Source organism: Falco rusticolus, chromosome 7 (genome assembly GCF_015220075.1).
Source record: "Falco rusticolus isolate bFalRus1 chromosome 7, bFalRus1.pri, whole genome shotgun sequence".
In the NCBI taxonomy this organism is placed as follows: Eukaryota; Metazoa; Chordata; class Aves; order Falconiformes; family Falconidae; genus Falco; species Falco rusticolus.
The window spans coordinates 35,462,548-35,489,368 of NC_051193.1; the positions used below are offsets into that span (position 1 = coordinate 35,462,548).

The 26,821-nt window shown below is 53.7% G+C and overlaps 1 protein-coding gene across 7 annotated transcripts in view; it reads left to right on the plus strand.

Moving 5' to 3' along the window:
- Positions 1 to 25,031, plus strand: part of TRIM9 (tripartite motif containing 9) — a 71,279-nt gene extending 46,248 nt beyond the window's left edge. The window contains exons 4-13 of one of the 7 annotated variants that reach the window (XM_037395565.1): positions 3,617 to 3,727; positions 4,312 to 4,465; positions 7,195 to 7,352; positions 10,037 to 10,175; positions 15,599 to 15,787; positions 18,083 to 18,124; positions 18,825 to 18,848; positions 19,890 to 20,193; positions 20,950 to 21,112; positions 23,255 to 25,031. In XM_037395565.1, coding sequence (XP_037251462.1) covers positions 3,617 to 3,727; positions 4,312 to 4,465; positions 7,195 to 7,352; positions 10,037 to 10,175; positions 15,599 to 15,787; positions 18,083 to 18,124; positions 18,825 to 18,848; positions 19,890 to 20,193; positions 20,950 to 21,112; positions 23,255 to 23,317 — 1,347 coding nt within the window. In that variant the 3' untranslated portion in view covers positions 23,318 to 25,031. Of the gene's footprint in view, positions 1 to 3,616; positions 3,728 to 4,311; positions 4,466 to 7,194; positions 7,353 to 10,036; positions 12,905 to 15,598; positions 15,788 to 18,082; positions 18,125 to 18,824; positions 18,849 to 19,889; positions 20,194 to 20,949; positions 21,113 to 23,254 lie in introns of those variants that run through there. The other 6 variants (XM_037395566.1, XM_037395567.1, XM_037395568.1 and 3 more) reach the window with 6 other exon arrangements.
- The last annotated feature ends 1,790 nt before the right edge of the window (positions 25,032 to 26,821 follow it).

Here is a 26,821-nt window from a genome sequence, read left to right on the forward strand (position 1 = left end):
CAAAGTCCTACCTAGGTCCCAACCAAAGATCCCTCTTCTTGCCTTGAAAACAGTTTGTTGGTGGCAAAGGGAACATGGATTTCCGCTGTTGGCTTGCCTGCTGTGTAGATGCTACAATTAAACTGCTGTTTCACGCTCTAGTTCTCCAGATAAATAGATGCTTGGTCCCCAAAGGGGATCACAGAGTTACAGAAGGGCAGGATCGACGGGGCTGAAGGTGTGGGCTGGGACAGAGCTGCAGCGGCTTCTCTGGTACAGTTTCTGAGCACCTAGAGCAGGCTGCCCTGGACTGCCTCCAGTTGGGTTTTAAATGTCTCCCAGGCTGGAGACTCCACAGCCTTTCTGTTCTGGTCTTTGATCACGTTTACGAAAAATAAAAAAAGCTTTTATTTACATTTAAATGAAAATTCTTGTATCTCGTTTTGCACTCACATACATAAAGTTTTACGTAGCCTCAGTGGCAGCCTGCAGCAAGCGCTTCCACTCCCAACCAGACCTTTATTAGCAGGGATAATCTGCCAGGAAGCTCAGTTATTAATCAGCCTGGAGTTGCCTGGCACTGGCCTCACCTCACCCTGCTGATAGAGGGGCAAAGCCTGGGCTGGCATCTCCATGCCCCAGCTCCCTCCTCCCAGGCAGTGCCAGGGAGCCCCGCAGGTCTCATGCTAACACCGGAGCAGTGGTGGCAGGTCCCCTTGCCTCGCTGGTAACCCCATCTCTTGGCCAAGTGGGTGCCAGGGGATCCAGTTGCATGTCCAGGGCTGTCCTGGGACACTGTGTCTGTCTTCATCGAGTAAATGCTGTTTCTTGGAGGCTCACGTCTGGCTGGAGGTAGCAGATGGCAATTCTGCTGATAATACTTATAAAGCATCTACTCGGGCAGGGAGAGGCTCACAAATTCATTTGCAAATCAGACACAAATTTAAGCTGCAAAGAAGATAAGAAGATTGTTTTACCAATCCCATCTTTGCTGTCTTCCTGGTGGCATGTGCATTTCCCCACAGAAGGGCCTCGCATGAAAGGAGGCTGATTTTCTGGGCATTCAGGGTGGGATCCCCACCCACCCATCTGCAGCCCAGCCCAGCAGGGAGTGCAGAACCTTGCTCCAGCTCTGTTGGTGCAGTCAGGATATGCTCTTAACAGCAAGGCTGGAGCCCACAAGCTGGGCTCATCTCACAGTGTTACACAGTGGTCTGCAGCCGAGGGACCCAACGTCCATACAACTGACATCCCGCGCAAGAGCGGAACAGCCCCCCAACACCCTCTCCCTGAGCAGAAGAGATCAAATCAATGCAAGGGGCGTTGCATGGCAGGGGCTGCAGGTTGCTGCCAGGCTTTGCACCCCCACTGCACCTTCTGGATCCCACCCCAAAGGACTGACCATCCTTTGAAGGGCTGCAAAATGAAGCCCAGGGGCTTGCCCACGCTTTCAGAAAAGGTCAGCGTAGGAGTCCAGATCTCCAGGACTAGCTGTTGTCTCGGCTCCATCCCAGCAGAGCCATTCCAGTGCACTCAAGTGTTAGAAACTGACATTGAATGAACTCTTCCCTCTAATGACAGCGTTTGATGCCAAAACCAGCGTGTGCCAATCATGCTGCTCGCTAGCCCTGTCTCAGAGTGATCCATCATCTCTGCAAGCCTCCTAACACGTCTTTTGGTCCAAAGGAACAATATGGGAGCTCCCCCTGCTGCCTTGTTTACCCTGCACACAGGGTGCACCGGCTGCATCCCCCTTCCCAGCACCTGGGCTTGCTCTGGCCTCCCTCTGCCATAGGCTGGGATTGCTAAAAGCAGCAAGAAGTGGCTGCTCCCTAAAAAATCCAGAGCCATCTAGGAGAGTGCTCTGTGGCATTTCACAGAAGCAGATATGTTGTCTCGAGCTGCAGGACTGATAATTCTTTTCTTCCTGTTAGGTGATTAAGTAGAGGTGATTAAATTATAATTAATCAACACATGGTGTGATTGATTGCCCTGCAGGAGTCATCACCCCCCCTTGAAGCCCAGATTCATAGAATCATATAATCAGTTACGTTGGAAAGGACCTTGTAAGATCATCGAGTCCAACCATATTATTAGTCCATGGGCTGATCTTTCACCCATCTCAGCCACGGTGCTCCTGACTTGCACCACAAGTACGCAGCAAGAAGTATCCAGCCAGTGGGTTCCTTCGTTCATAAAATGGCCGAGAGAACAAAAAAACCAGATACAGCTGTGTGGGGAGAATGGAAAAGCTTTCATATTTATTCACCGCAGGAGGCTGACATGTGCTTCTTTTCACCTCCTCATCCCTCAGAGCAGTACGGGTGCTCACAGGAGGAGGTGCTTCCCAGCCCAGGGTGGTCATTCAAGTGCTGCTGTGCTTATGGAGTGGTGGGCATGCTGGGATTCACTGACTGTGGTGCTGAGGACACAACTGCGCTTTCAGAAATGTTAATCACTGCTTATTGCAGCTTTTTCCATCCTACTGCAGCTGCAGCTGCTGAGGCAAAGCTCATCTTTACTGTCTGTAACATCCTGGATAGCTGGGGTCTCTAGAGCTGCCTAGCTTTGTTCAATCCTAGTGGAGAACTTTACACAGCTTTGAAGAAAAAAAAATTATCTGCCGTGAGCACGTTCCTCTCTAAAGCATAGTCTCTCTTCCTGAGCTGTTCTGCCAATCTCCCATGACAGAAATCCTGCTGACACTGGGTGCAGACCTGCATTGTCTCCTTCTGTGGGGATTCAGCATGAGGCACCAGCCAACCTTCAAATATATCCTTGTGGTACGGGAGCCTGCACCCTGTCCTCCCTGCTGTGTTTCAGGGAAGATCAGCAGAGCCCACAGGCACCGGCCAAGCCACATGCTTGTGCTTCGCTGCTGGGATGCTGAAACGCATTCCCCTGGGGAAACCATCCATGGGTACAAGAAGACATGCTTTAGCATGCAGCCTGGGCAGCCCCAGACAGAGCTCAGTGTGCCATAGAGAGCCCTGATGCAAGGCGAGCAGGATTTATCTCCTCTCACTAGCACATCTCTTTCTCTGAGCTCATCCCCACACTCCTGCTGCAGCCGGTGGAGAAAATGAGGCAATTCTGCAGCATGGTCCATCCCAGGCGGTGGGCAGATGAGCATCTCAAACAGACCATGAGTCAGAGCTGAAGCTGGGGAGGTGGTGCTTTCATTTCTCTCAGAAATACCAAAATGCCAGGAGCGCTGCTGGTGGTTGGGTGCAGCTGCCCCGGCGCCAGCCCTGCAGCCCGGCTGCATGCCAGGGATGGATAGGGCAGCAGCTATGTGTCTATGGAGGTAGGCATTTGGTGTGCATGGTGTTCATAAGCTTTGGAAGTTGTCTTAAATAAAGACAGAGCATGGAACTGCCCTACTGCTTTAAATAATTATGTGGGTTAATAATTTTGAGCTAAACAAGGCTTGTTTAGCACCAGGTTTTCAAAGGTCTGGAATCTGATGTATGAGTCTTGGCCAACTCTGCCTTTTTCTGTTCCCTTGAGTCTTTGTCGCTTTTCACATTGACCTGAGCCCATCCCTGTGTAGCCACGCAGCACTGAAGCCCATTTGCTCCCTGTCTCCCCAAACCCCGCAGCTCTGAGCAACGCTGCTTTTCTTGTCCCATTGCAGGTGGTACGAGACCAGATTTCTCACTGCACGGTCAAGCTGCGCCAGACCACGGGCCTGATGGAGTACTGCCTGGAGGTCATCAAGGAGAACGACCCCAGCGGCTTCCTGCAGGTTGGTGTGGAGCTGCTCACGTCTGGGCGGCGGGGGGAATGGCAAAGGTATCATGCAGCCAGAGGCCCTAGGGTAACACAGCAGAGTTGGGGGGGTTACACCAAAGATGATGTCCCCAGCTTTTCCAGTCATAAAATCAAGCCTCTCATCACGTGTAGGTTTGAAGCAGGACAGAAGCAGAACCAGGCCAGGGATATTTGTTATTCTGACCAGAGGAATAGAGGGTTGCAGCAGACGGTAGCGTATCTCTGGAGCAGTGATCATAAAGTGCTGTCTTGTGGCTCTCCAGCAAGAGATGGTCATATAGCACTGGGGAACTGCATCTCACCATTCATTCCTGAGCTGGTCCCTTGGTGCTAGACCCTGCCTTTAAAATAGTCCCCAAAACTCCTGGGGTCCCTCTGCCAATCTGAGCCTGCAGCAAAGGACGATGCTAGAAACCATGTGTGAAGTCCCAGCCTTTGGTAGTCAGGGGCAGAAGTGGCAGCCTGGGAGGCACAGAGAAAGAGGGGAGCAGGGCAGGGACAAGGCACAGCATGTAGCCTTGGTGGCTCTCGGTAGCTGAGGATGCTCCTTGCCACCAGATCTCCGACGCTCTCATCAGGAGAGTGCACTTAACCGAGGACCAGTGGGGAAAGGGGACGCTCACACCTCGGATGACCACGGACTTCGACCTGAACCTTGACAATGCTCCTCTGCTGCAGTCCATCCATCAGCTCGACTTTGTCCAGATGAAAGGTAAGAATATTTCTAGTGCCTTTCAAAAGCCTGTCTTGGTTCATGCTGAGTACTTCCATGCAAGGCATCACAGAGAAGAGGCAGGAGAGGAGAGTTTCTTAATCTTCTGGCAAGATTCGGCACCCCAGACCCTATTTTGCACCCCTGGGCCAGTCATCTGCCTCCTTGTCTTGGATCCCTGGGCAACTGTGTGCCAGACTGAGGTGCTGAGAGCTTGGTTTTGCCTCATTAAGAAGCACTCTGCAGGCTGGGACCAGGGTCTCAGGAGCAGCACAAGGCACTTCCCACACCTGTACTCACACACATTCCCTGGCTCAGTGCTAAGCAGCACCTGGCATGGGCCAGCTAGCCAGCTGCCTGCTGCAGGCAGCCACGGTGTCCCTCCAAATACAAAGGTATGAAGAGCCATGCCACGTAGCTTGGGGTCTTTGCTCCCTCACCTCTCCTCGCTATTGTTTTTTTAGACCTTCATTTCAGTTTTAATTTCCTCCTTGTTCTCCATTCTCTCTGTGCTCACTCTCTGGTACCACGGAGAGCCACTGCATTTGCGTTGCAGGAAGCAGAAAGCAGCTGCAACCTGTGAGCAATTTGTGATTTGGCAAGTCCAGGAAAGCTGACGGAAGATGCAAATGGGCTGTGGTGCAGGGAGGCTCAGGAGGGCATTGAATCTAGGCCTGTACCTTCAGTGGGTGCAAATGAGCTGCCTGGAGGAAAGACCACCAGCTGCGGGACTGGCGTGTTCTTCATTGCCTTCACAGCTGGATTTCCTGACTCAGGAGCCCTTTGCAGACAGCAGCATTTCTCAGCAGTCAGGCACAGGAAGGCTGTTGACCACTCGCTTCCTCTAACGATAGCAAGTATTTTCAAATAATGGCCCCGCTGGTATTTGCTGCAGTGAGAAGGGTGCATTGGGCATGGCTGCTGGGAGCGGCCATAGTTGCTCATCTTTAACCAGGCTGTTAATTTGAAGTGTCAGTAACATTTTCTGATAGGGAGGGGAGCCAAACCGAGGGAGGGCTGGATTACTTTTTTGCTTACACAACAATTGTGGAGATGTTAGCGTGTTCCTGTCCTTCCTTTCAATTTAGCCCAGGGGAGTTATTTTTAATTAATAAGAGCAAATCTGCTGCTGGTTTAGCTGCCCACCCTCCTCTGTGGAGGCAGAGCAGACCCGAGAGAGGCTGACCTCTCATCTCACCCTCACTGTGAAAATAAGTTGCATTTTGTAGACTTTGCAGGAGGTTGGGTTTGGATCCCAAACAGGTGTCAGCACTGGGGGAGGCAAGGCAACACCAGAGGTCTTGATAAAGAGCAAAGGTGAGCAATAGGTACAGAGCATCCCGCAGCCATTGCCAGCACATGCTGGGCACAAGCAGCATCCCTTCTGTTGTATCAGCTGTAATGTGAGGGCTTTCACCACTCCGTTTCTCCAGGCACTCAGCCTGGTTGTTCCTGAGGATCCAAGCCAGGAGGTGGAGGAGTGGCAGAGGGAGGTGGTGCATGGTGAACCTTTGCCAGCAAGCCTGGTTTTTCTCTCCCAGGCATCCGTAGCTCCTCCATATCTTGTCTGGGTTCTCCATGTCTTTTTTTTCTCTGGCTCTTGTCAGACTTTGCGCAGTGAGAATAAGGATGGAGGATGAGCAGCTCTGTTGAGAGGAGGTTTGGGAGGGCTGTCCCTGGGCAGGGGATGGGATGTGTCAGTGGACATCCCCTTTCCCTGTTGTGCTGTCACCCCTCCATGCTTTTCAGAGCAGGAGTGGGCTGTGATACCCACGTGCATCTACAGCTTGAGCAGAAAAAGCCCTGACGGTCCTTTATATCCCCTGTGTAGCTGATGGGAGGCTATAGGGTACACAGCCTCACAGCCTCAGTACCAGAGGTGTGCAGAGGCTGAAGGCAAGGACTGTCTGGTGCCTGTTTGGAGACCTCTCTGAAATGTGCTTGTGCCTCCCCGGGAGGTGTTCAGCAGCAAGGGCTGTTTGTTGGTGGGCTGGCAGAGGGGGCAGCCTTGGGGACCCCACAGTAACCCCCAAAATGGGTGCTCCGCTTGAGACAGGGTGGAAGGACCCTGAGCCCTTTCAGGCAGGTCAAGGGTGCTAAAAAGGCATCGTTGAGAGACACACTCACCTCTCCACCCGGTGTCATAGTTTGTGCAGTTGCCACCCCTTTTAGGACAGACTCTACTATGGCAAAAAGATCAGGTGCTCCCTGTTCTGCAGGTCCTGAGACTCATCCCTGCTGCTCCAGCATCACTTGCTTTGTTGTAGTGAATTTGTTTGATGGAAAAGGAGAGCAGTGCTTGCTGCTAGATTGTGGCCAGGCCCACAGCTGCAGCCAGCTCTGCAGAGCATGTGGGTAAATGTCGCAGATTTGGGACTGGCTGCTGTGAAGGATCCAGGCAGTTCTATACCAGGTATATTGCTGCACTGCCATATTTCACAAAAATGCATTAGAAAACAGGAAGAAAGCAGAAAAGCTCTGGGTAAATCTCAGCTTTACCAGGCTGCGGGGTGGAGGAATTTGGTGGAGCTTGTTTGGAGAGCAGTCCTTTCTACTTCCTCCCCACCTCACACGCACAAGATCGTAGTTACATCTCTTGTGCTGTGCTGGCTTCACACCAAGGCAATAAATGCATCATCCACGCTCCAGCTGAAACATGCATGCCATGGCTATCCCCCTGCTCCTCCTTTGTGGTGCTAGCAGCCAGGGTTACACTAATTTGTGTTTAGTTTCCTCCCCAGTGCCGGCTCCCCCGATCCTGCAGCTAGAGGAGTGTTGCACCCACAACAACAGTGCCACCTTGTCCTGGAAGCAGCCCCCCTTGTCGACGGTGCAGGTGGAAGGCTACATCCTGGAGCTTGATGATGGCAACGGCGGCCAGTTCAGGGTAGGTGCCCAGTGCGTGAAGCCAGTCTCAGTGGCAATGTGTTTCATCTGGCTCCAGCATTGCCCTGCCATGAAGTGACCAAAGAATTCTCTAGACTTTTTTACAAGTCCCCTCCTTCCGTGGGAACGTGAGATTTGCTGCTGGGGTGGCCAGGGAAGCTGATGATGCAGACAAGCTGCAGGCTTTTTTTGGGAGCAAGGTTATTTGAGGGGTTGGAAATGCCTTTCCAGTGAGCAGTGTGACTTGCAAACACAAAGAACGCATTTGAAGCTCCATCTTTTTAGGTTGCTAAATATTTCATGCAAGGTATGCTAATTGCCATGAGACTCATGGATTGCCAGCTGCCAGCAAGCAGAGGTGTTTAAGGCCTGAGGGCTTTTAAATTGCTGTAATTACACAATTAAAATATTATTTTTCTCTGATCCGACACACTGATAATTATCCTGGCATGTTCACATCCACCAGAGCAGGCACAGGGACCAGCCCATTGTGTTTTCTGAATTCATGCACAAGAAACCTATGCAGGAGCCAGAGCAGAGTTGAGGCAGAAGAAAGGTGGCATGGATGGGATCTGGAGAGGGAGGTAGCAGGAAACAGGGTGTGGGGAGGCCAAGGCTCAGCACAGCCACCCAGCAAGGTGAGGGCAATTCCCCAGCGCACCGATCTCTCGTTCTGCCAGCAGTTTGGAGGGGCTTGGATGTGCATGCTATTCCTGCTGCCAGGCTTATAGAGAGCTGCTCCAGCTGATGGGATACAGCTGGTGCCACAAAGGGGAACATTGCTGGCTTCTCAGATCATTAAGCTATTCTCCTGCCCAAAAGCAGCAAGCTGACCGTGTCAGGATGTGATTTACCCAGCAAGCTAGGAGTGCTGACTGTCATACAGGTGACAGTCCTGCCAAGAGGAAGTCAGCGTGTAGCCAAGCCTGTTACCTACCTCCCACACAAACAGGCAGGAGAGATTGAGACAGTGCCCAAAGGCAAGAGGACTCCGTCTTTGGGCATCAAGCCTAACAGGGACTCCTTGCAGTGGACCTGGGGTGGTGAAGTGGGAGCCGTGCTCTCATGCGGGGTGCTGGATGCAGGAGACCTCTGTGGGTGCTGGAGCCCAGGTGGATCAGGGCCTCCTTAGCTTTCCATCACAAATCTCACCCAGGTTGTTAGGACACCTACATTGTGCTCCTTGACCCTGAGCACTGAATAACTGCTGCTCCCAGGCCTGCTGTGACTTGGGCTGCTCCTAGCCCCGCTCAGGGCATCGGGAGGGGTGGAAGCCATCATCTCAGCTCTGCAGTGCAGGGGAGCATGCAGGCAGCCCTATAAGCTCTGGAGATGTGCACCCACCTGCAAGGAAAGGGGTCAGATTGAAGTGTTGGCTCTGGAAGCAGCAGCACCCCATCACTCAGGCAGCGAAGCACAGCGGGCTCTGGAGTGGGAGCCAGGGCAGTGAAGTTTTCCTACACAGGCAAGCTGCCTGCGCAGAGCCTCCATCTGCACCACGAAGGGCAGCAAACAGGGATTTGTCATGGATCTGCTAATTACAAGTCAATGTTTTGTGAGCCATGGATTTTGGTAGCCTGTAGGCCTGTTCACCGCTGTCCCTGCTTGCACAGCTCTATTCCTCTGAGCGGGGCTACAGCAGCAAAAGCGTGACATGCTGGTGAGTCAGTGCCCATTTGGTGTGATCACCTTGTTTTCTTTCAAAGCACACTTTGATCCTGCCACCCAAGAGCATGCAAAATTGTTTTCTGCAAGGATTTTTCTGTGTCCTGGGCTCAGTCTGTATACATTCTCTGGCAGAGCTCTTCTGGGATTCAGTGGGAGTTTGGCTGGGATTGATGCCTTATGACTTGGACCAATATGAATAGCATCTCCATCCCCTACAGGAACTGGTTTTGTGGCACAGTATTCATAGAATCATAGAATGGTTGGGTGGGAAGGGACCATTACAGGCCCTCTAGCCCAACCCCCCTGCAGCGAGCAGGGACATCTGCAACTCCACCAGGTCACTCAGAGCCCTGTCCAACCTGGCCTGGAATGTTTCCAGGGATGGGGCATCTACCACCTCTCTGGGCAACCTGTGCCAGTGTCCCACCACCTTCAGTGTAAAAAATGTCTCCCTTATATCTCGTCTGAATCAACTCTCTTTTAGTTTAAATCCATTGCCCCTTGTCCTATCGCATCAGGCCCTGCTAAAAAGTCTGTCCCTGTCTTTCTTACAAGCCCCCTTTAAATATTGAAAGGCTGCTATAGGGTCTCCCCGGAGCCTTCGCTTCTCCAGGCTGAGCAGCCCCAACTCCCTCAGCCTGTCTCCACAGCAGAGGGGCTCCAGCCCTCTGAACATCTCCGTGGCCTCCTCTGGACTCGCTCCAGCAGGTCCATGTCCCCCTGATGCTGGGGGCCCCAGAGCTGGACACAGCACTGCAGGAGGGGTCTCACCAGAGCGGAGCAGAGGGGCAGAATCCCCTCCCTGGACCTGCTGGCCTGACTGCTTTTGATGCAGCCCAAAGTTTGTCAAGGAACAAATCACGGGGTCATTTTGCTCTGCTTTAGCTGTATCCAGTGCTCATAAGTCTGCCCTAGGTAGCAGAGCATGGCTGAACCCTGTGCATCACGACCACCATGAGCTATTCTCCCACCCCTGGGACTCTTGTGGTCTGGGTACTAACTGTTCTTGCTTTGCAGGAGGTGTACGTGGGCAAGGAGACCATGTGCACAGTGGACGGGCTTCACTTCAACAGCACGTACAGTGCTCGTGTCAAAGCCTTCAACAAAACAGGAGTCAGCCCGTACAGCAAGACCCTGGTCCTCCAGACATCTGAGGGTAAGGCATTGCAACAGCTCCAGCCTGACACACTCAGACACTGCTCACACGCACGTGTGGGGCCTGCCCAGCACACCCAAGCTTAGCATTGCGATACAGGGAACCGCTCCACTGGTCCTCCAGTACCTCGGCAATCACTGCAGGAAAGCCAGCGCTGACGGTAGGGGAAAGGTTATTTCAGGAGCCTTGGACAGTGGCAGAATTTCTGTCTCACCCCTTTCCTTTGCAGAAGGTGTTTTGGGGGGAGGTACAGTGAGAGGCATTCTGCAGAGAGGTATTCAGAATTTGATTGCAGCAGGGTTTGTATTACACAAAGGGAAACTCAGATGTTTTCATTAATTCCATTTAAAACAAAACAACACTGTCAACATTGCTCCTGAGACACACTTAAGGGCTGTGCATGGCCGCACGCCATAACCACACCATGTCTTCTTCAGCCTCTGGCAGCACACAACAGAGAGCAGAGAGACCACATTACTGCACAGGTGTCCTTGCAGACCCATGGGGTGGAGAGCGGCTACGCATCGTCTGCATCACTCCAGCACCAGCAAGTGCTCAGCTAGAGTATTAAACACTCCCTTGCAGGTTGCAGAAGAGTTTCCCCACCTGACTTTAAGTATATTTGTCACACCAGACACTTAATCTGTGGCGGAAAATTGGCTTGCTTCCGACATGCAGGTGGAGAGTTGTAAGGCTAGCTCCAAGAAACGAGGTGGGAGTCAGAAGCAGTGGGTGATGAAGCCGTGAAAGAAGGAATGAGCCCCCAGCAGCACATCTGCTGCCCCATAGCCTTACTGCCAGGCAAGAAACCCCTCCTTGGTAGTTTTCCACACTTGATGGAATCCCTTTTCCTTACTCCCAGACTAAAATCTGTCTTCCGAGCTGTGTCAAGATGTTGTTTCCCAGCAGCATTACCAGCCCTGGCTGGCAGCTGGCTCTACAGCAGCAGCACGTTCCTGCAGCCTCAGCAACTACTGGCAGATGCAGTCTGGGGTCAGAGGGAACACACGCAGCTCATGGGGCTGCTGGTGAGGTGGAAGGAGAGTGAGAGCCATAGAGCCATAAGGCATCTCTGGTGGCTTTGAGCAGGGAGAAAAAAGGATTTTCTGCTGAAAGAATGGAAGACAAAAGCAGAGCAAGGCTATGCAGAGCATTTTCACTCACTCGCCTGTGCTCAGGTGCAGGAGATAACCATTCCAATTTGGAAAGGGCACGTACCAGGTTTGGATGCATGGGCAGGACAGGTCGGTGAGGACTGGGAGTCATATGTGACAGAGGTAGAGAGGAGAGCAAAGCTGTGACAAACCTTCTCAGGCAAGAGGCAGAAAACTCAAATCACAGGCCACAAAGGCCTTGACGCGTCTGGCTGAGAGCTGTGTGTGCATTTGGGAAGCTGAGCATCAGTGCCAAGGAGGCTGCAGCCTTCCTCTGGAGATCCAGAGATGGGACAGCCTGGATCCAGTCCCACATGAGGGTGGCCAGGACCACTCCCAAAGCCTGAAGGTCAACAGTTCTCACTCACTTCACTACCCAGCTTCACCAGCTTTTGCAGGAGAAACCGGAGCTTTGGCTTCTCAACCCATCTGTGTCTCATAAGACCCATTTGAGACAGTTTCCTAACCAAAACTAGTTCAGCTTTAAGTCGTTCTAGCCAGGAGTTTGCAGGGTTCCCACTATAATCTTTCCAGCTATGGTTTCCTCTCATAGGTGTTTTCACTTTTGAGCCAAGCTCACCTATTGCGTAGCTCCAAAATACAAAGGAACCTGGAAGAAAATAGCTGTTCATGGTCCCAGCAGGCCAGGCTGTGCTTGGGGCTGGTGCCTTGGTCTGTGCCAGCCAACAGAAGTTTCACTCTTCTGAGCATCAGAGGAAAGTTTGCTGCATTCAGTGTTTTCACTGAATGGGCTTTTGCATTTATTATTCCAGCACAAAAGGAAGAGGGAGAAAAAGTCAAATGAGCCTGGAGCATTTTCTGCTCTTAGAGGCTGCCTGAGCTTTTTGGACTGAAAATGAAATAAATTACATCTGCGTGCAGCTTCTGGATATCCAAGTGGCTTATTGAATAGAGCCGCCTCACACATCACAGCTCTCGGTTAGGCTTTTATTTCTGGCCTTTACAGCAGCATCAGGCCTTTAAGTGCTGTTTTGTCTGAAGTAGGCTTAGCTTTCCCCTTCAGCCATGCTCTGCAACTTGCTGCAGTATTCGTGTGGGAAGAGAGGACAAAAGAAGAGACAGGCTTGATATGAAGAGAGCATCTCTCTGAACATGGCTGTCCTGCTGTAAGTGGTTATGATAAATTTTGCTGAGAGGCTGTTACTTAAAAGCTGGCTAGTCCTAGCACACAAGATCCTTATCTGCAGCCTGTGGAAGTTAACGGAAGTCTTTCTTCTGCCTTCAGTGAGCAGTGAAATGGGCTGTAGTGGCTAGCAGGGGATGAAATGGCTTGCAGGGCCTCAGCATCTAAAGAGAAAAGGGTGAGAAGAGGGTAAAATTGTGTTTGGGCCTCCCCAGGCATGCCTCTGTGGTCCTGCCCAGCCAAACTGCCAAGGTGAGCCAGGCAGCACTGTCAGGAATGGCACATGGGAAGTTGGCACGCATGCAAGCCTACAGCAAGGTGCAGAGCACCTTCCTATCCAGCGGTGTGGCACATCTTCTCCTGTCCACCCCAAAGGAAACTACATTTTCCAGATGAGGAAATTGCAGCTCACTCTCCAAAGCTGATGCTTGGTGCCAGGAGTTTGCAGGGTTCCCACTATAATCTTTCCAGCTATGGTTTCCTCTCATAGCTGGGAGAAGATCCATGCCCCGGAGTCCTTCGCCCATGCTGGGCCCTCTGGGGCTTCCCAGGGATGAAGTTCCTCATCATCAGCACAGCCAAATGACAGCAAGGGCCGAAGGCAATGGTCTTTACCTTGAGCTGCAGCTCCCTAGCTGATGTCAGGCTGTTCACAGCAGCCCTAGGAGTATCTTGCCCTGTCACATCTTAGCCGGTGCCTCCCAGGACCGTCACTGCAGGCTCCAAGGCACTGCAATGTGGGGCCTGGCTTAACCTGTTCCTTCAGCACTTGAATGAAGTTCCAGCTGCAGACTTGGAAATCGGTCCGAAAGAAAGTTTGCAAGGTGACCCTGTCCCAAGGCACAGACATCTTAGAAAGCTTGGCCAGCAGCAGCACTGCTTGGCTGTCCGCAGCCCTGGGGGGCTTTGAGTCTTCCCCCAGCCTGTTCCTCTCTGTACTGGGGCAGCCCCAGCTGTCTTGATCTTTCCCCATCCAACAGATCTTCCAGCCTCTGGCCAGTCTCCTGTTGACTTGGGGACCCAGTCTGTTTTCTTCCTGGCACATTCCCATTTTCACCCACAGCCTCGGTGCATTCATGGCTGCAGCAAGAGCAGCCACTGGGAGGCTTTGCAGAAGCCCCTGGCTCTGGTCTGCTGGTCGTGGTGGGATGCAGACTCCCTGAAACAGGCACCTAATGCACAGCAGCAAAGAACAGAGGAGGAGACCTCCCAGTTGCAGTGGGATTAGAGTCTGCAAGTGGGCTGGCTGCTGGGCTGCTTTTCTTTACAAGGATTTCTGAGATGGCTTCTGATTCCCTCCAGTGTTGTTTCTTCCCATGGGCTGTCCAGAAAGCTGGATGGTGGGATGAAGGACCAACTCGCTCCAGGTGGAGATGGAGAAGAAGAGTTTGACAGTGCTGAAGAGGACTGTCCCTGCCTGCCCCCCAAGCCCAGATCTGAACTCCTAGCTGGCGCAGAGGTTCAGCCTCCCTCCTGCCAAAACCTGCTGCTCCCTTCTCACCCTTCGATGGGTCTCTGACTGCCCACACCTTGGCCCTTCCATTGGGCTGCTTCGTGCCTTCAGCAGTCCCTCCTGAGCGCCTGCTGCCCTTCCTGCCTGCAGCCTTGCACTGAGAGCCAGCACGGGAGTGGAGCCGTGTCTCCACTCCCCCTTCTCTCAGCTGCTCCGAGTCTCTAGCTTTAGGCATGACAGCAGTTTCAAGGCAAGCCTGGTTTTGGCTTATATCTTTGGTGAGACACAAGCCTAGGAGCAGAGGATCAGGGAGGAATGCCTGGCTTGTCACACCCTGTGCCCTGCCGTCCCCTCTCCTGGGTTGCCGAACTTGGCCAAGTTGTGGCAAAGGGGCTTGGGCATGACAGCCTGAGAGCCCTTCCCCAGCCTAGCTGAGCACCAGAAGGTTTTATTTTCTTTCAAGCCCAGTTCCACATCTGGGGCCTAACTTTGAGTCCCTTACTAGCCATGGAGTGACCCTCCGCAGCAACCAGGGCTTTTTAACCGGCAGCTTTTGGAAAGGGGTGAACAACACAAGGGAAAACAGTCTGCAAGGAGCTACAGGAACATAAGATACTGGTTAGGGAGAGTCATGAATGCGGTTACTCTTGGTAGGAGTTCCTCTCACTCTTGGTAGATGTTAGAGAGCACATCCCTCCCTAACCTTGAGCTCCATTTATTGACCTGTTGTGCAATCATTTAACCCGTGTCTGAACCCACTGACGCTCTTTGCTTCCACAGCCTCACGCAGCAGCAAGTTGCAGAAGTTACAATCCACTGTGCAAAGAAATGTTTCCTTTTATGTGTTTTAATGTGATTTCCAGCTCAATCCATACTCACAGCTGAGACAGGAAAGCTGAGGATATGGTGTTCGGGAGTTTATCTGATTTGAGTGTGTGGAGGATGGTGAATTCTACGTTTTCATGTTAACATATCCCTTGAGAAGGCTAGGGTAGACATCGCAGGAGGTGACCATTTGTGTTAGCGGGGAACAGGAACCGATGACCCAAGAGGTCCCCTCTACTCTGACATTTTGCTGTGAATCACATGAGTTAAATTCTTACTGTAAGGCTCAGATGTGTTTTGACAGGTACAAAGGGATACCAAGAACACAACATCCCGAACAACCTTTGAGTAAGGTGGGTGCTTGGTGGTACTTAGGGTAATGTAGCTTAGTATAGCCCTGCAAAATGCCTGTCAGCATTACCAACCGACTGGTTTTTACACCACTAATTATTGTGCGCAAAAAGGTATGAAATTTATTAAAGAACGGTGGGAAGTGTGCATGGTAACTTGTGAATTTTTTTAGGTGCATTACTGTGAAGAGGTGCAGGACTCGCTTTAAAGAAAAGCATATTGAATTTGTCATGATGACATGGGAACATTTTGGAAGATGAAAATATGTTCATTGCCGATACTGTCAGAGGCAAGGCTTTCCTGAAGGGTCTCGCTGGGTTGCACAGCACCAGACATTTCTGCTCCACACACCGTACGCATGCTCGCTGCAGCAAAGCAGGGTCCGTGCGTGCCAAAGCGTCTGTGCTCTGGTCCGAGCTCTGGTCTCGGGCAATGGAGTGACACCGTCCAGCAGACCTGATTTCTGATCTCTAGTTTGCATTGATCTTACGTTTAGACACACAGTCAGAAGAACAGACCCTCCCTTTTCCAGTGCCTTTGGAAAGATCGCAGCTTCGTAGAATGAGTCCTTTCTCCTCCACCCTTAATCTACAACCCAGCTTTCCGGGGAGATCCTACTTTGAGCTAAGATCTTCGGCCCACCAGCTGAGCTTGCATTCTTCTTTACAGTCCCTGAATTCAGCCGGTGAGCTGAGTGCCTCTGGCATTTCCTCTTGGTCTGTGCTTCTGGGCATCTCCAAAGTATTTGTTTGTTTTGTTCTGTTGTGTTTGTTTTTCCCATGACATGCAGATGGCAGGGGGAACTCCTTCTGCTTGTCAGTGGCCTGCTCCTGCCACAGAGGGAGTTTCGGTGACGTAGTTCTCGTGGTGTTTTCATCTGTACGTACCAGCATGGGCAGTTTTAGTCGTGGGGTGACGGAGCAGCACAGTAACTCCTTACATGGGTGCTGTGCTTGGCAGGGCCAGCATGGCTGAACCATTTCACAGAGCCAGCTGGCACAGCAGATCCCCCATCTCTAGTTTGCATTGATTTTGTGTGTAGGGACAGTCAGAAGAACAGACCCTCCCTGGGAGAAACCTGTGGGGACATCTCGATGGTTTGCTTTCCCTATACAACCAGGAAACGTAGCCTCTGCTGTGAGATTTATTCTGCGAAATTAGTTTGCTTGATTAAATCTAGACCCTTCTTAAGAAAGAAGCAAGTCTAGATGCAAGCAAGGTCTGGCTAAGGCCAGCTCACAGACCTCTTGCAGTCTGGCTTCTTAAGACCCTGAAGACGTGAGCTCTCGTCCGCTCAGCTTTGAGCATTGGGCTCAGCTTTTGCAAAACCAGACGTGATCGTATCGAAGTCTTGTTTCCTGCAGAGCAGAGGAAGCCACTCCTGTGATACCTTGCTCGTCTGGCAGCACCAACAAGCGCTTTGCTTGCCTCCTTGTTGCCCGGTCCTCATGGGCTGTGGTGGGACATAGGCAGTGCAGGCAGAATGAGTGACAGTATCGGGCAGCCGGCGAAGGAGCTGCAGGCACAGTGCATCTCTCAGAGCTGTTTTCTAACAAGTCTTTGCACATCTTCCGTTGCTAAAGATCCTGGGCCCTGATTCTTCCACCACTCTGGATTTACACTATGCCGTGGGCTCCAGTGGAGTAATTTATGGCTTCCTCTGGTGTAAACCCAGGAAGAATGGGGGCCCCCGATTGTTTGATTTCCATCCCATAACCCGGAATGAGGAATGCTGCAGCATGACCCTTGCCAGAATAACTGGGGACCCTGCAACTTTCTTTTCTTTGTGCTTTTTATGTTGGTTTTTTTTTTCTCATCGTACTGCTGTGCGCTAATGGCTTCGACTCTGTTTTGTTACGGACGTTTCTTACTTTGTGTCCAGTGTACCGAGATCCACTGCGATGGCCGTGAGCAGGTCTTGTGTGTGCAAGTAGGGACCTCTGCAGCCACGGCCTGGGGTGGTGGGGCAGGGCAAAACAGGGTCCTGAATGTGCTCATATCTCTGCGCTGTTTGGCACTCAGGTGAATCTGTGTCACAGCGATACGCAGAGACCTTGAAAACCACTTTTTGAGTAGGGGCCCGGGGCGCGATTCATTAAAACAGCCTCAGGAGGTGCTGCTTGGCACTCACCAGCAGCATGGCATGGAGCGCAACTGCGGCCAGACGCTTTCCCACCAACACGCACGTCAGCAGGGTGAAAAGCCTGTTTCCTTGCCAGAGGAGAGGTGAAAACCAGTCACAGAGCTAGACAGGGGTTTCCTTAAAATACCACATCCTTCATAAAAGCTCTCCCATACAGTGCCAACATGGGGCTTCATGCTGCCCTCTCCTCCTGGCAAGGACAAGCTCCTGGATCAGGACAAGCTCCTGGATCAGTCCCTGGCTGCAGTCCGGTCCCTGGTGCCCTTTGGGTGCTAGCGGGGGTCTGAGGCCAGGCACCTGCCCCCCAGACCCCCTCTCCTGCCCCACTCCTGCCCAGACAGCACACACGGCAGCCCAGGAGAGCTTGGTGGTCCCTATCCACTGGACATGCCAGTGGCTGCTCTTCATTCGTCAGTCCCAAGGAGTGTTTTTGAAGTGTTCAACTGAGAGTCAATGTAGAGAATATTCACCAAGCAGCCAAGATGTTCCACCAAGGCTAAAATTTCCTGCCTCTTTTTTGGAGGAAAGTCCAATGATTTGGCATCCCAAGCAGGTAGCAATCAGACTTGATGCTCTTGAAGGCTGTGGTGGGATCTGGCAATGAAAGAACAGATGCTCCACACTTCCCAGAGGTGAGACTCACCAAAACGGCCAGCAGTCCACACTCAAACTCACAGGTCAACCCATATTTGTGGTCCCTCTCCATGCTCTCTGGCTTTTAATGAATCAGGCCTCCCATGGCTGGCTGGGCGCTTAGTTAGTGGTCAGACGCTCATGAGTGTTTTTCAGGTGGTTGTTTCTTAGCTGTGATGTGTGAAATGTAGTATCTCTTTATAGGGTGCAATTTTGAGACACAAGGAACGCCTTACTCTCAATTAGGCAAGTATATTTATTACAATTAACTGGCATCTACTCTGTGTTGCTCATCTTTTTTGCTTTTTTTTTTTTTTTAATCTTTAACTTTAGTGACTGAGCAGCATTTCTTGTGTGTACCCTGATTGCAGAGCACTCTCGGAGTATCATGGCGGTAGGCAAATTTGGAGGCGGAATGGTGACTGATGAATGATATAAAGGCATTTTAAGTTTTTCCCCGTTGTGGTTTTAAAGAGAAGCCTGAAGTCAGTGCTCTGGAAGCGGCCCTGTGATTAAGAACTGATCCTCTTGCTCAAAGCAGTTTGTATTCCCATTCATTAAGGGCGCTTGAATGTGGGCCAGATGCCAAGGAGGTGATTAGCCCCTCTGCAGCTAACTGGAGCGAGCACTGGTGGTAGCTGTTTGCCTGTCACCTTCCAACTGCCTGCAAGGTCGGGCCCGTTTCATCCCCTGGGAGAAGGAGCCCTGTGCCCAGCCCGGCGGGATTCCCTCCTGGGGCAGCTCGCACTCCGTGCCGGCCAGCCTGCGCCCGCTCGCAGCCCCAGCCCACCCTGGCTCCGTCTCTCCCCACATTTGTGCAAAATGCTGAAAGGTCCGTGCGCTCGCTGGAGAAGCAGGCAAGCAGAAATTGTTCCTCGTTCCCTTCTTTACCCAACTTTATGTGCTGTTTTCTCTCCTGCATGCCTTGCCTTGGGAATAACCACAGTTGACATTAAAAAAATGGTGGCAGGTACGGAATCACCTCTGTCGAGTTGTGAAAGTGGGGCACCCGCGTGCATGTGAGCTGTCTTGTGAAACGATCCAATAAACCAATGAATAAATCTCACCAGAGTGTTTTTATTTTTCAAGCCGTATTTACTCCTGCAGGCATGAGAGTGTTTTGTGGATGTGTCACTTCACGTTTCAAGTGACCGCTGGAGAAAACCACCTGGGGAACCGGGCTGGTGGCTTGTGAAACCCCGTGCCTCTGTCTTGTCAAGGACGTGACACTGTATCTGTCAGATTTGCAGTAACCGAGTCCCGTGCATTTAAACCAGCAGCTGTACCAAGTCGTGGAGGTTTTTGGGCATTTTCCAGCCTTCCCATGAGCTAGCTCGTTGTCTTATGTGTGGCCGGTTGCTCCGCAGGGAGGTTTCTTGGTGTGACGTAGCATCTCTGTCGATGTAGACCTTTGTATGTGCTTTTGGTTCCCCGGACTGCCGGTCCTCAGATGCACACACGCAGTTTATCTGCTACTTCTCAGTCCACTTCCCACACTGGGCCTGACCCTGCAACCTGTTGCTTGCATGAGTAACCCTTAGTCCTAAGAGTAAGTTGTGTTAGCTAGAGCCTGGAGACCTGGCCGGGATTGCATGTTTCTGCTAGGGCCAAATTTTAGGAAGCGGTGAGGATCCTGCGGGCTCACGAGCAGAGACAGACAGACAGTGGGAGGGGATGGTGACAGATGGACACCGGGGAGCAGCAGAAGCAAAACTCGTCTGAGTCCCGGCCGTAAAGCCTCATCCACGCTGGCAGGCTGCAGCCGCACAAGTTCAAAGCATCCTTCTGTGATGGAAGGTGCCCTCCATGAGCCAGCAGCCCCCTCCGCTGTGCAGCTCTCTGTCTGCTTCTCGCTGCCACGCCGGTGGGCAGCAGCCCGAGCCCCGCCGTGCCTTCGCGCTGCGTGTCGGCCCTGCATGCGGCATGCGCTGTTTGGTGTCCGCTCCGCGTGGCTCGGTCACTGACGGCTCTGCTCCCGCCAGACTAACCTGATGTCGTTTGTGTGTTCCAGTTGCTTGGTTTTCTTTCGATCCTGCCTCTGCCCATGCTGACATCATCTTTTCTAATGACAACCTGACTGTCACCTGCAACAGCTATGATGACAGGGTTGTGCTGGGGAAAACGGGCTTTTCCAAAGGGCTCCATTACTGGGAGCTCTCAATCGATCGGTACGATAACCACCCTGACCCAGCCTTCGGTGTGGCACGCATTGATGTCCTGAAGGATGCCATGCTGGGCAAGGACGACAAGGCCTGGGCCATGTACGTGGACAATAATCGGAGCTGGTTCATGCACAACAATTCACACACCAACAGGTACGTGGTCTTGGAAAAAGGTCTTCCTCCCAGAGACCACAGCCCCATCTCAGCCCAAGTAAGAGCCCGTGACTTTTCCAGTGGCACCACTGGAAGGGTGACATCACTCCTAACCACCTCCATTAGAGGATGTGCCCTTGCCCCAGGCGAAGGCCAGTCCCTGCCTCCCAGGTTCTGCCCGGCTCCAGTACTCCTTCCCTGCCTACTGTGACTCTTCCCGTGCTGACTTCCCCCAAGCATGCACGGCATCACCCCTGTGCGGCACCCCTTTCTCATTAACACCCAAAGCCTTGCAACTTGTGCAGCAAGAAAATAGTGCTTGCCTTTATCCCTGTGCCACGCTATTGCTCGCTTTCCCCACGGGACAGCAGAGCTGGGGGGCTTGGAAGCTTGGGCAGAGCCTGGTGTCACCTTCCTGCAGCCTCAAGGGCTAGGGCAGGTGTTGAGGTGGGCTCTGCAGCTTTGCTCCCCGGGTCCACTTGCTTTACCCCATGGCTGTGTTGCTGTGGCCGCTCTGGTAGGCAGCCTTGCCCTTGGGGACATGATGGGAAGCAGAGAGCACTTCCATGGGAGGCTTGCGGAGGAGGTGCCCAGGGAGCTGTGAGCGTGGCTGGGATGGATGCGGGTCTTGGCCTGCCTCCAGGTGAGCTGTGAAGTTTAGTATCATCAGCGCTTGAGGTCCATGGCCTGAACCCTGAACTGGGAGCACAAGGGACATGAAACCACAGAGATGATCTGATCTTCTCGTCCCCGCAGAACCGAGGGTGGCATAACAAAAGGTGCCACGGTGGGAGTGCTGCTGGATTTGACCAGGAGGACTTTGACGTTCTCCATCAACGAGGACCAGCAAGGGCCTGTCGCCTTCGAGAACCTGGAGGGCCTCTTCTTCCCAGCGGTCAGCCTCAACAGGAACGTGCAGGTACGTGTGCTGCCCGTGGTCTGTGGAGCACCGCAGCAGCGTTCCCTGCGGGTGAGCTTGCTGGCAGGGTCCCTCTGATGCCGCTGTGGCTGCGGTGCCTGTTGACGCTCAGCAGCGTGGGGGCTCTGCGGGGCGGGGAGGGCTGTTGTGCAAGAGGGGTGGTTTGGAAAGAGCTAAACTCACACACTAAACCACCTGCGAGTCTCTGAAGTAGGGCAGGCCTTCCTGCAGACAGCTGCTGTGTCCAGCTCCTTGCTCCATGTTTCTCCATCGGGGCTGCTGGAGCACCAGGTTCTCCAGCCCTTCCTGGCTGATGGGGTTTGACAATTCTGTTCCATGATGACACCCCACAAGAGCCTCACCAGCTCTTACAGCCATCCCAGGACCCAGGCAGGAGCATTACGAGGGAGAAGGGCACCTTTGAAAGCCTATTTTCTTCTGGGGAGTTTCAAACCCCTCTTCTCTCCCTCTCTCCCAAGCTCTCTGCTCTCCTGAACATCACCAAGTGGTGGCTCCCTGGGCCTATCCGGTATTTTCATCTTTCATTTTTCTCACTGATCATGCCCCTGCCATCATCTCCCCCAGTGAACCTTCCACATTCACCCAGCCTGGCTTTGGCAGATCCACTCTACCACTGCTTGCACCTCCAACACTACACAAGTGCCCAGGCACATCCTAGGACATGCTGCACGTAACAGATGACCTCAGGGTGAAGAACATTTTGGCATGGTCTTCTGCCAGTGGATGTCCAAGGCATCACCTCTGTGCAAGGGCAGAGGCACGAAGTGGCCTCTAAGATAGGGATTGGTGGATTAGGGCAGGCTTTATTTTGTCCGTCAGGGTATAGGGCGTACCGTGCTGTCACCAAGGCAGTGACAGTTTTGCAGCAGCACTGGGGCTGCAGTTGGTCGGTACCATCCCAAACCCTGGGAGCATCCCTGCCAGTGTCCCACCCCCAGCGCCTCGCAGGCAGGGCCGTCTGCCCGGCTTGGAGAAGGGCTGGCAAATGTGTCACATGCTGTGTTTAATTAGGAAACATTACAGAAGCCCATCTTGTTTGTGCTGGTTTTGGAGTTTGTTGCATTAATTTGGTGTGATAAAAACGCCCTGCTCTGTGATGGGTTTCGTTCCTACCACAGTCCCTTACACAGCCCTAAGAGACAAGTGTGTTTCTGGAGCACCTCTGCTCGCTGGCAGCTCTCTGGGCAAGGCAGAGCTTAAATCCCCTGACACAGAAATGCCCTGGGACGCTGATAAAAGGCTGCTAATAAACCCAAAAGTTTTCTCTAAGTCTGTATCTGAAGGGGAAAATGCTGCTGTTCCAATAAAAGAAGGAATTGTGCTTTCCTCCTAAATGAAAGCATTTGTGGAGGGAACTGAGTCACGGATGCACAGCACATGGGTGCCCTGGCCCCTTGCCCAGGCAGGCTGCCCAAGCAGAGCCTGCCTGTATCCCTTACAGACCAGGATTTTCCTCGACACAGTGAGCATCAGGTCTCCAGTATTTCTTTCCTTTTGTCCCTGTGTCACAGTCTCTGCCGCATCACTCCCCCCCCCAGATGATGCCAGGCCGAACGCCTAGCTCCCGTTTTCACAGAATCGTGGAGTAGTGTGGGCTGGAAGGGACCGTGCAAGGTTTCACTTGGGCACCCCCCCACGCTGTAGCATGGCCCTGCCCCAGCACTTGCTGCTGCTCAGCTTCCCGCTGCCAAGGACCTTCCTCCAGCAACTGGCCACGTCCCCTCCGCTGTGCGGCACGTGCTGAGCTCGGGGGCTTCTCAGAGGTCTCCTGTACTGAGTGGCCGCGTGTCCTTCAGGCCTCTCCATTACCCATCTGCAGAAAGACCCAACTGCTGTAGCGTCCCACCTCTCTGGCAGCCGACTGTTGGATTTGTCTGCAGCCAGCTTGGAAGATGTGGGACTTGGTACTGCTGGGACCAGCCGTCCCGCTTCATATGGGCTCCAGCAGTGCCAGCGAGTCATGAAAACGCAAGATGGAGCCACCATTCTGAGGACAGCCTGTCCTGCTTCCCCCCGGGTGCTGCTCCTGCCCTCCCTGGGGGCAACGTGCCAGCTGCCGTGCCATGAGCTGTCCCACCAGCCACCGAGGGACGTGGCTGAGCCCCATGTCTCTCGTTGCAGGTGACGCTGCACACTGGCTTGCCGGTCCCTGAATTCTACACTTCGCGCTCGGCCATGCCATGAGGATGCTCCTGGAGCCGGCTGCCTCTTCTCGGGATGAGAGGAGCCAGCCCGTTCCCTCCTGTGGGACGAGGCCGGCCGCCGAGCCGCCGGGTCCCTGCTCAGCCGCCAGCCGGAGACGGGGAGGCGAAGCGGGGAGGAAGACCCCGGCTTGTGGCCATCTCTGCTTTCCACCCTCCTGCGCTGTCCTGTGTGTGTGCGCTTCGCTGTTTAGCTCTTTTTGGCTGATGAAGTACCTAGGTAGCCTGAGATGTTCCTCTGTGTCCGCTTTTAGGTTTGGGTTTATTGATTTCAGTTGGGGTTTGCGGGGGGCGGGGGGGAGGGGCAGGCGGTTTCGTCTCGTTTGTCAGAGCGCTTTCCCCTCCTGTGGGGCTGGCCGGAGGGACCGAGGAGGGACCCCTGCCACGGGGAAGCTTTCACCCACACCAGCCCCGTTACTTTGCAGGATATTTCTTTCCCCGTGGCCTTTCTTGCAGAGTGCCCTTGGTCATGTGTAGAGGTGGGTCCTGGATTACCAGTCAGTCTCCATGTCCTTACCAAAACACCCGGCCCGGTCCCTTGTCCCCCCGAAGCGTTTCTGTGGGGCGCAGCGGTGGGGCAGGGGGTGGCCACCCTGTCCCCAGGTGCTCCGGGTGCCGGCAGGCCCTTGTTCCGGCACCAAGCACCTGCGCAGTGCTCTCCCCTGGCTCCCCACAGCCCGGTGCCAGCACACGTGCCACAGCCATACGCCGGAGAGCCCTTGCCTGGCTCTTTGGAGATTAGTGTTTATTTTTTTATAGTTGCCATATAAAGCCTAGCCTTAAATACTGATAGTGTCCTTCTGTTCACCAGAGAATTCATTCTGCAGTGAGGGTCTGACAGGGAGCCCGAGGATGGGGATGTGGAATGGGGGTGGGGATGGCAATGAAGATGGGGATGAGGATGGGGATGGGGAGCAAGGAGAGCTGGCCACAGCCCTCCCACGCGCTCAGGAATATGTGCCCACTGCCCTGCCTGCGCCTGCTGCCGGCAGCAGTTCCCGTCAGCCTCCACTCCCTACCCTGACTTTCCGGTAATTCAGAGGCAGGAGAGGAGTGGGAGGTCATGGCGCCGTGCCTGGCGCCAGCCCCCATTCCTGTGCCAAGGGCGCCTGCATGTGCACATCCCCACGCTTCGCTTTTCGGTCCTGCGCCATCTCCCAGCGTGGCTGGCGGAGCTGGGGGGGCAGCGGTGTCGCTGCCGGGAGGGGTGCCAGCGTGCCCAGCCCGGCCCAAGAGCTGCAGCTCATCCAGCCGGGCTCGGGTGGGATGCTATGGGAGTGCCGGTCCAGCAGAAAGACAAGTGTAAATAGACCATTCCCTTCCAGCGTGCCCTCCTCTAGGACGGTCCCATTCGTTCCCTTGTTGCTCCAGTATTAAGTTTACCTAATTTATTGGATGGGTGCTATCTTGTTGACTTACACCGAGGAGTTTCTCTCAGCTGCAGGAGAGCCGTGTTGCGGGACAACGCCGAGCAGCTCTTTGGTGAATTCCTGACGAGCCCCCCGTGGCCGGCTCACCCGGGGCTCCTCTCTCAGCCGTTATCCCCCGTTCTTTAGGATGTTCATGGTGCTTGTTAGACTCCCAGTGATTGTAAGACGTCGTCCCCCTGTACGCGATGATAGCTGCATACAGCCGCTGTACTGAAGAGAAGTGTCATGTTTGCTGTTCTAATAAAGGACTTTTATGAGAGAAGGGCAGAGCTTCCCAGAGCATCTCTGTGCCACCACAGCTCCCGGCTTTGCCTCCCATCTCACGCGCCCTGCCAAGTGCAGGGTGCTGGAACACACCGCACATCCCTCACTGTCCCTATTGGGAGACTGCGCAGAGAACGGACAGAACTCGGTTCATGGGAGGGAGGGGGGCACAGAAGCCAGCTGAAACCCAGTGTGGCGGCAGCACTGTGAGATGACTGAGGGGCAGGGGGAGCTGGTGCCACTATGTCCCCTTCCCTGGCATGGCAGCACTGCAGCACCCTCTCTCCGTGGTGGTGCCAGGGCCAGTAAGGCAGCAGCACCCACGGGATAGCAAGGACAGGAATTTTTATTTTCCACCCCGTGAGCTGGAGATGCTCCGGGAGATGGGTGATTGCAACCCCTGCATTAGCTCTGCAGGGCTGTCGGGGAGCTAACCCGGGCACAGCCATGAACGCCAAATCCAGCAGCCCCACGGCCTGCCCAGCCCTTTCCTGACCCTTTCCCTTGCCAAGCAAACTCCCGCCGCCCTTCTTCGTGTGCACGAGGAGCGGTGGTGAGGCACCGTTCCCAGCACGCGGCTGAGCTGGGACAGCGGGAGAGGGGATGGGGCAGCTCTCAGCCCTGCTGCCACACAGCAACACGGTGCCTGCCTGGGGCTCCCCGCTCTGCCTGCAGCCCATCAGGATGAGAGTTTGGGGGACCAAGGGACGGTCCTGGGTGCTGAGGAGCTGGGGTGTAAGGAAAGAGGGATGGCATCCGGCGGGAGAGGGGAATTGCCTAGGCTGGATATGGAGCAGCATCTCCCCAGGGGGACAAGCTGGAGTGTCCAGCCCAGTGCAGCCCCCCACCCCGAACACCAGCCCCTGCCCTGAGACCCCTCCGGGACGAGAGATGGAGATAAGGATCAGGGGGGGAAGAGAGCGAAAATGACGGAAATCATGAGATGTTAAGAAGTGAAAGAGCCCAGCAGCATTGAGATGCAGCGCTGGCAACACCAACATCCCTTCAGGGGGGATCTTTCTTCCAGAAACAGGGGCAAAGACGAAGGGATGAGTGACGTTGGGGTCATTTCCAAAGGAAAGGCAAGGCCAGCTCTTCCAGGGGCCTGAGAAGGGCTTTCTGCTTGGATATGAGCGCCTGCTCTGCATTTTCTCAGAGCACCTCAGAAGAGGTTTTCAATGTGAAGCCTCTGAGCTCATCATGGGCTTGAGTCCAGGGCTAAAGAAAAAAAACACTAATGCATTACATTAAGTGCATTAAGTGATGTCTCAGAACGGTGCTTGTCCTTTCCAGAGAGGGAACATGCCCAGGACACCGGGGATACGGGAAACTGCGTCCTGCCTGCAGCATGTAAAACCCAGCCACGCACGGCGGGGAGGGAACAGCCCAGGGCCAGAGGACACCCGCCACCCGGGTTGGCCCCTGGAGGCCAGGGCACAGCCTCTGGGCTCCTGCATCCCAGCTCCAACTTCTGAGGGAGCAGCACCGGGGGCTCCGTCTGCCCAGGTCCACCCAGGGCTCTGCCCCACGCTCAGCAGCTCTCGGAGCCCTTTGCATGGCACCGTTTGCACGGCTGCCGTTTCCACCTGCATCGGAGGGCAGGTCCTGGGCATGAAACGCCTGCTCTGGGCACTGAGGCCCCATCTGCTTGGGCTGGCACCTATGGGCAAGGCAACCCTGCCCAGGCAGGATAATAACCCCTCAACTGCCTTGTGAAAAATCAGGAAGATGGGTCACATTCCTTTTATTCCAGCATTGCACGTGTGCAGTTTGGGCTGGTTCCTGAACTTTTG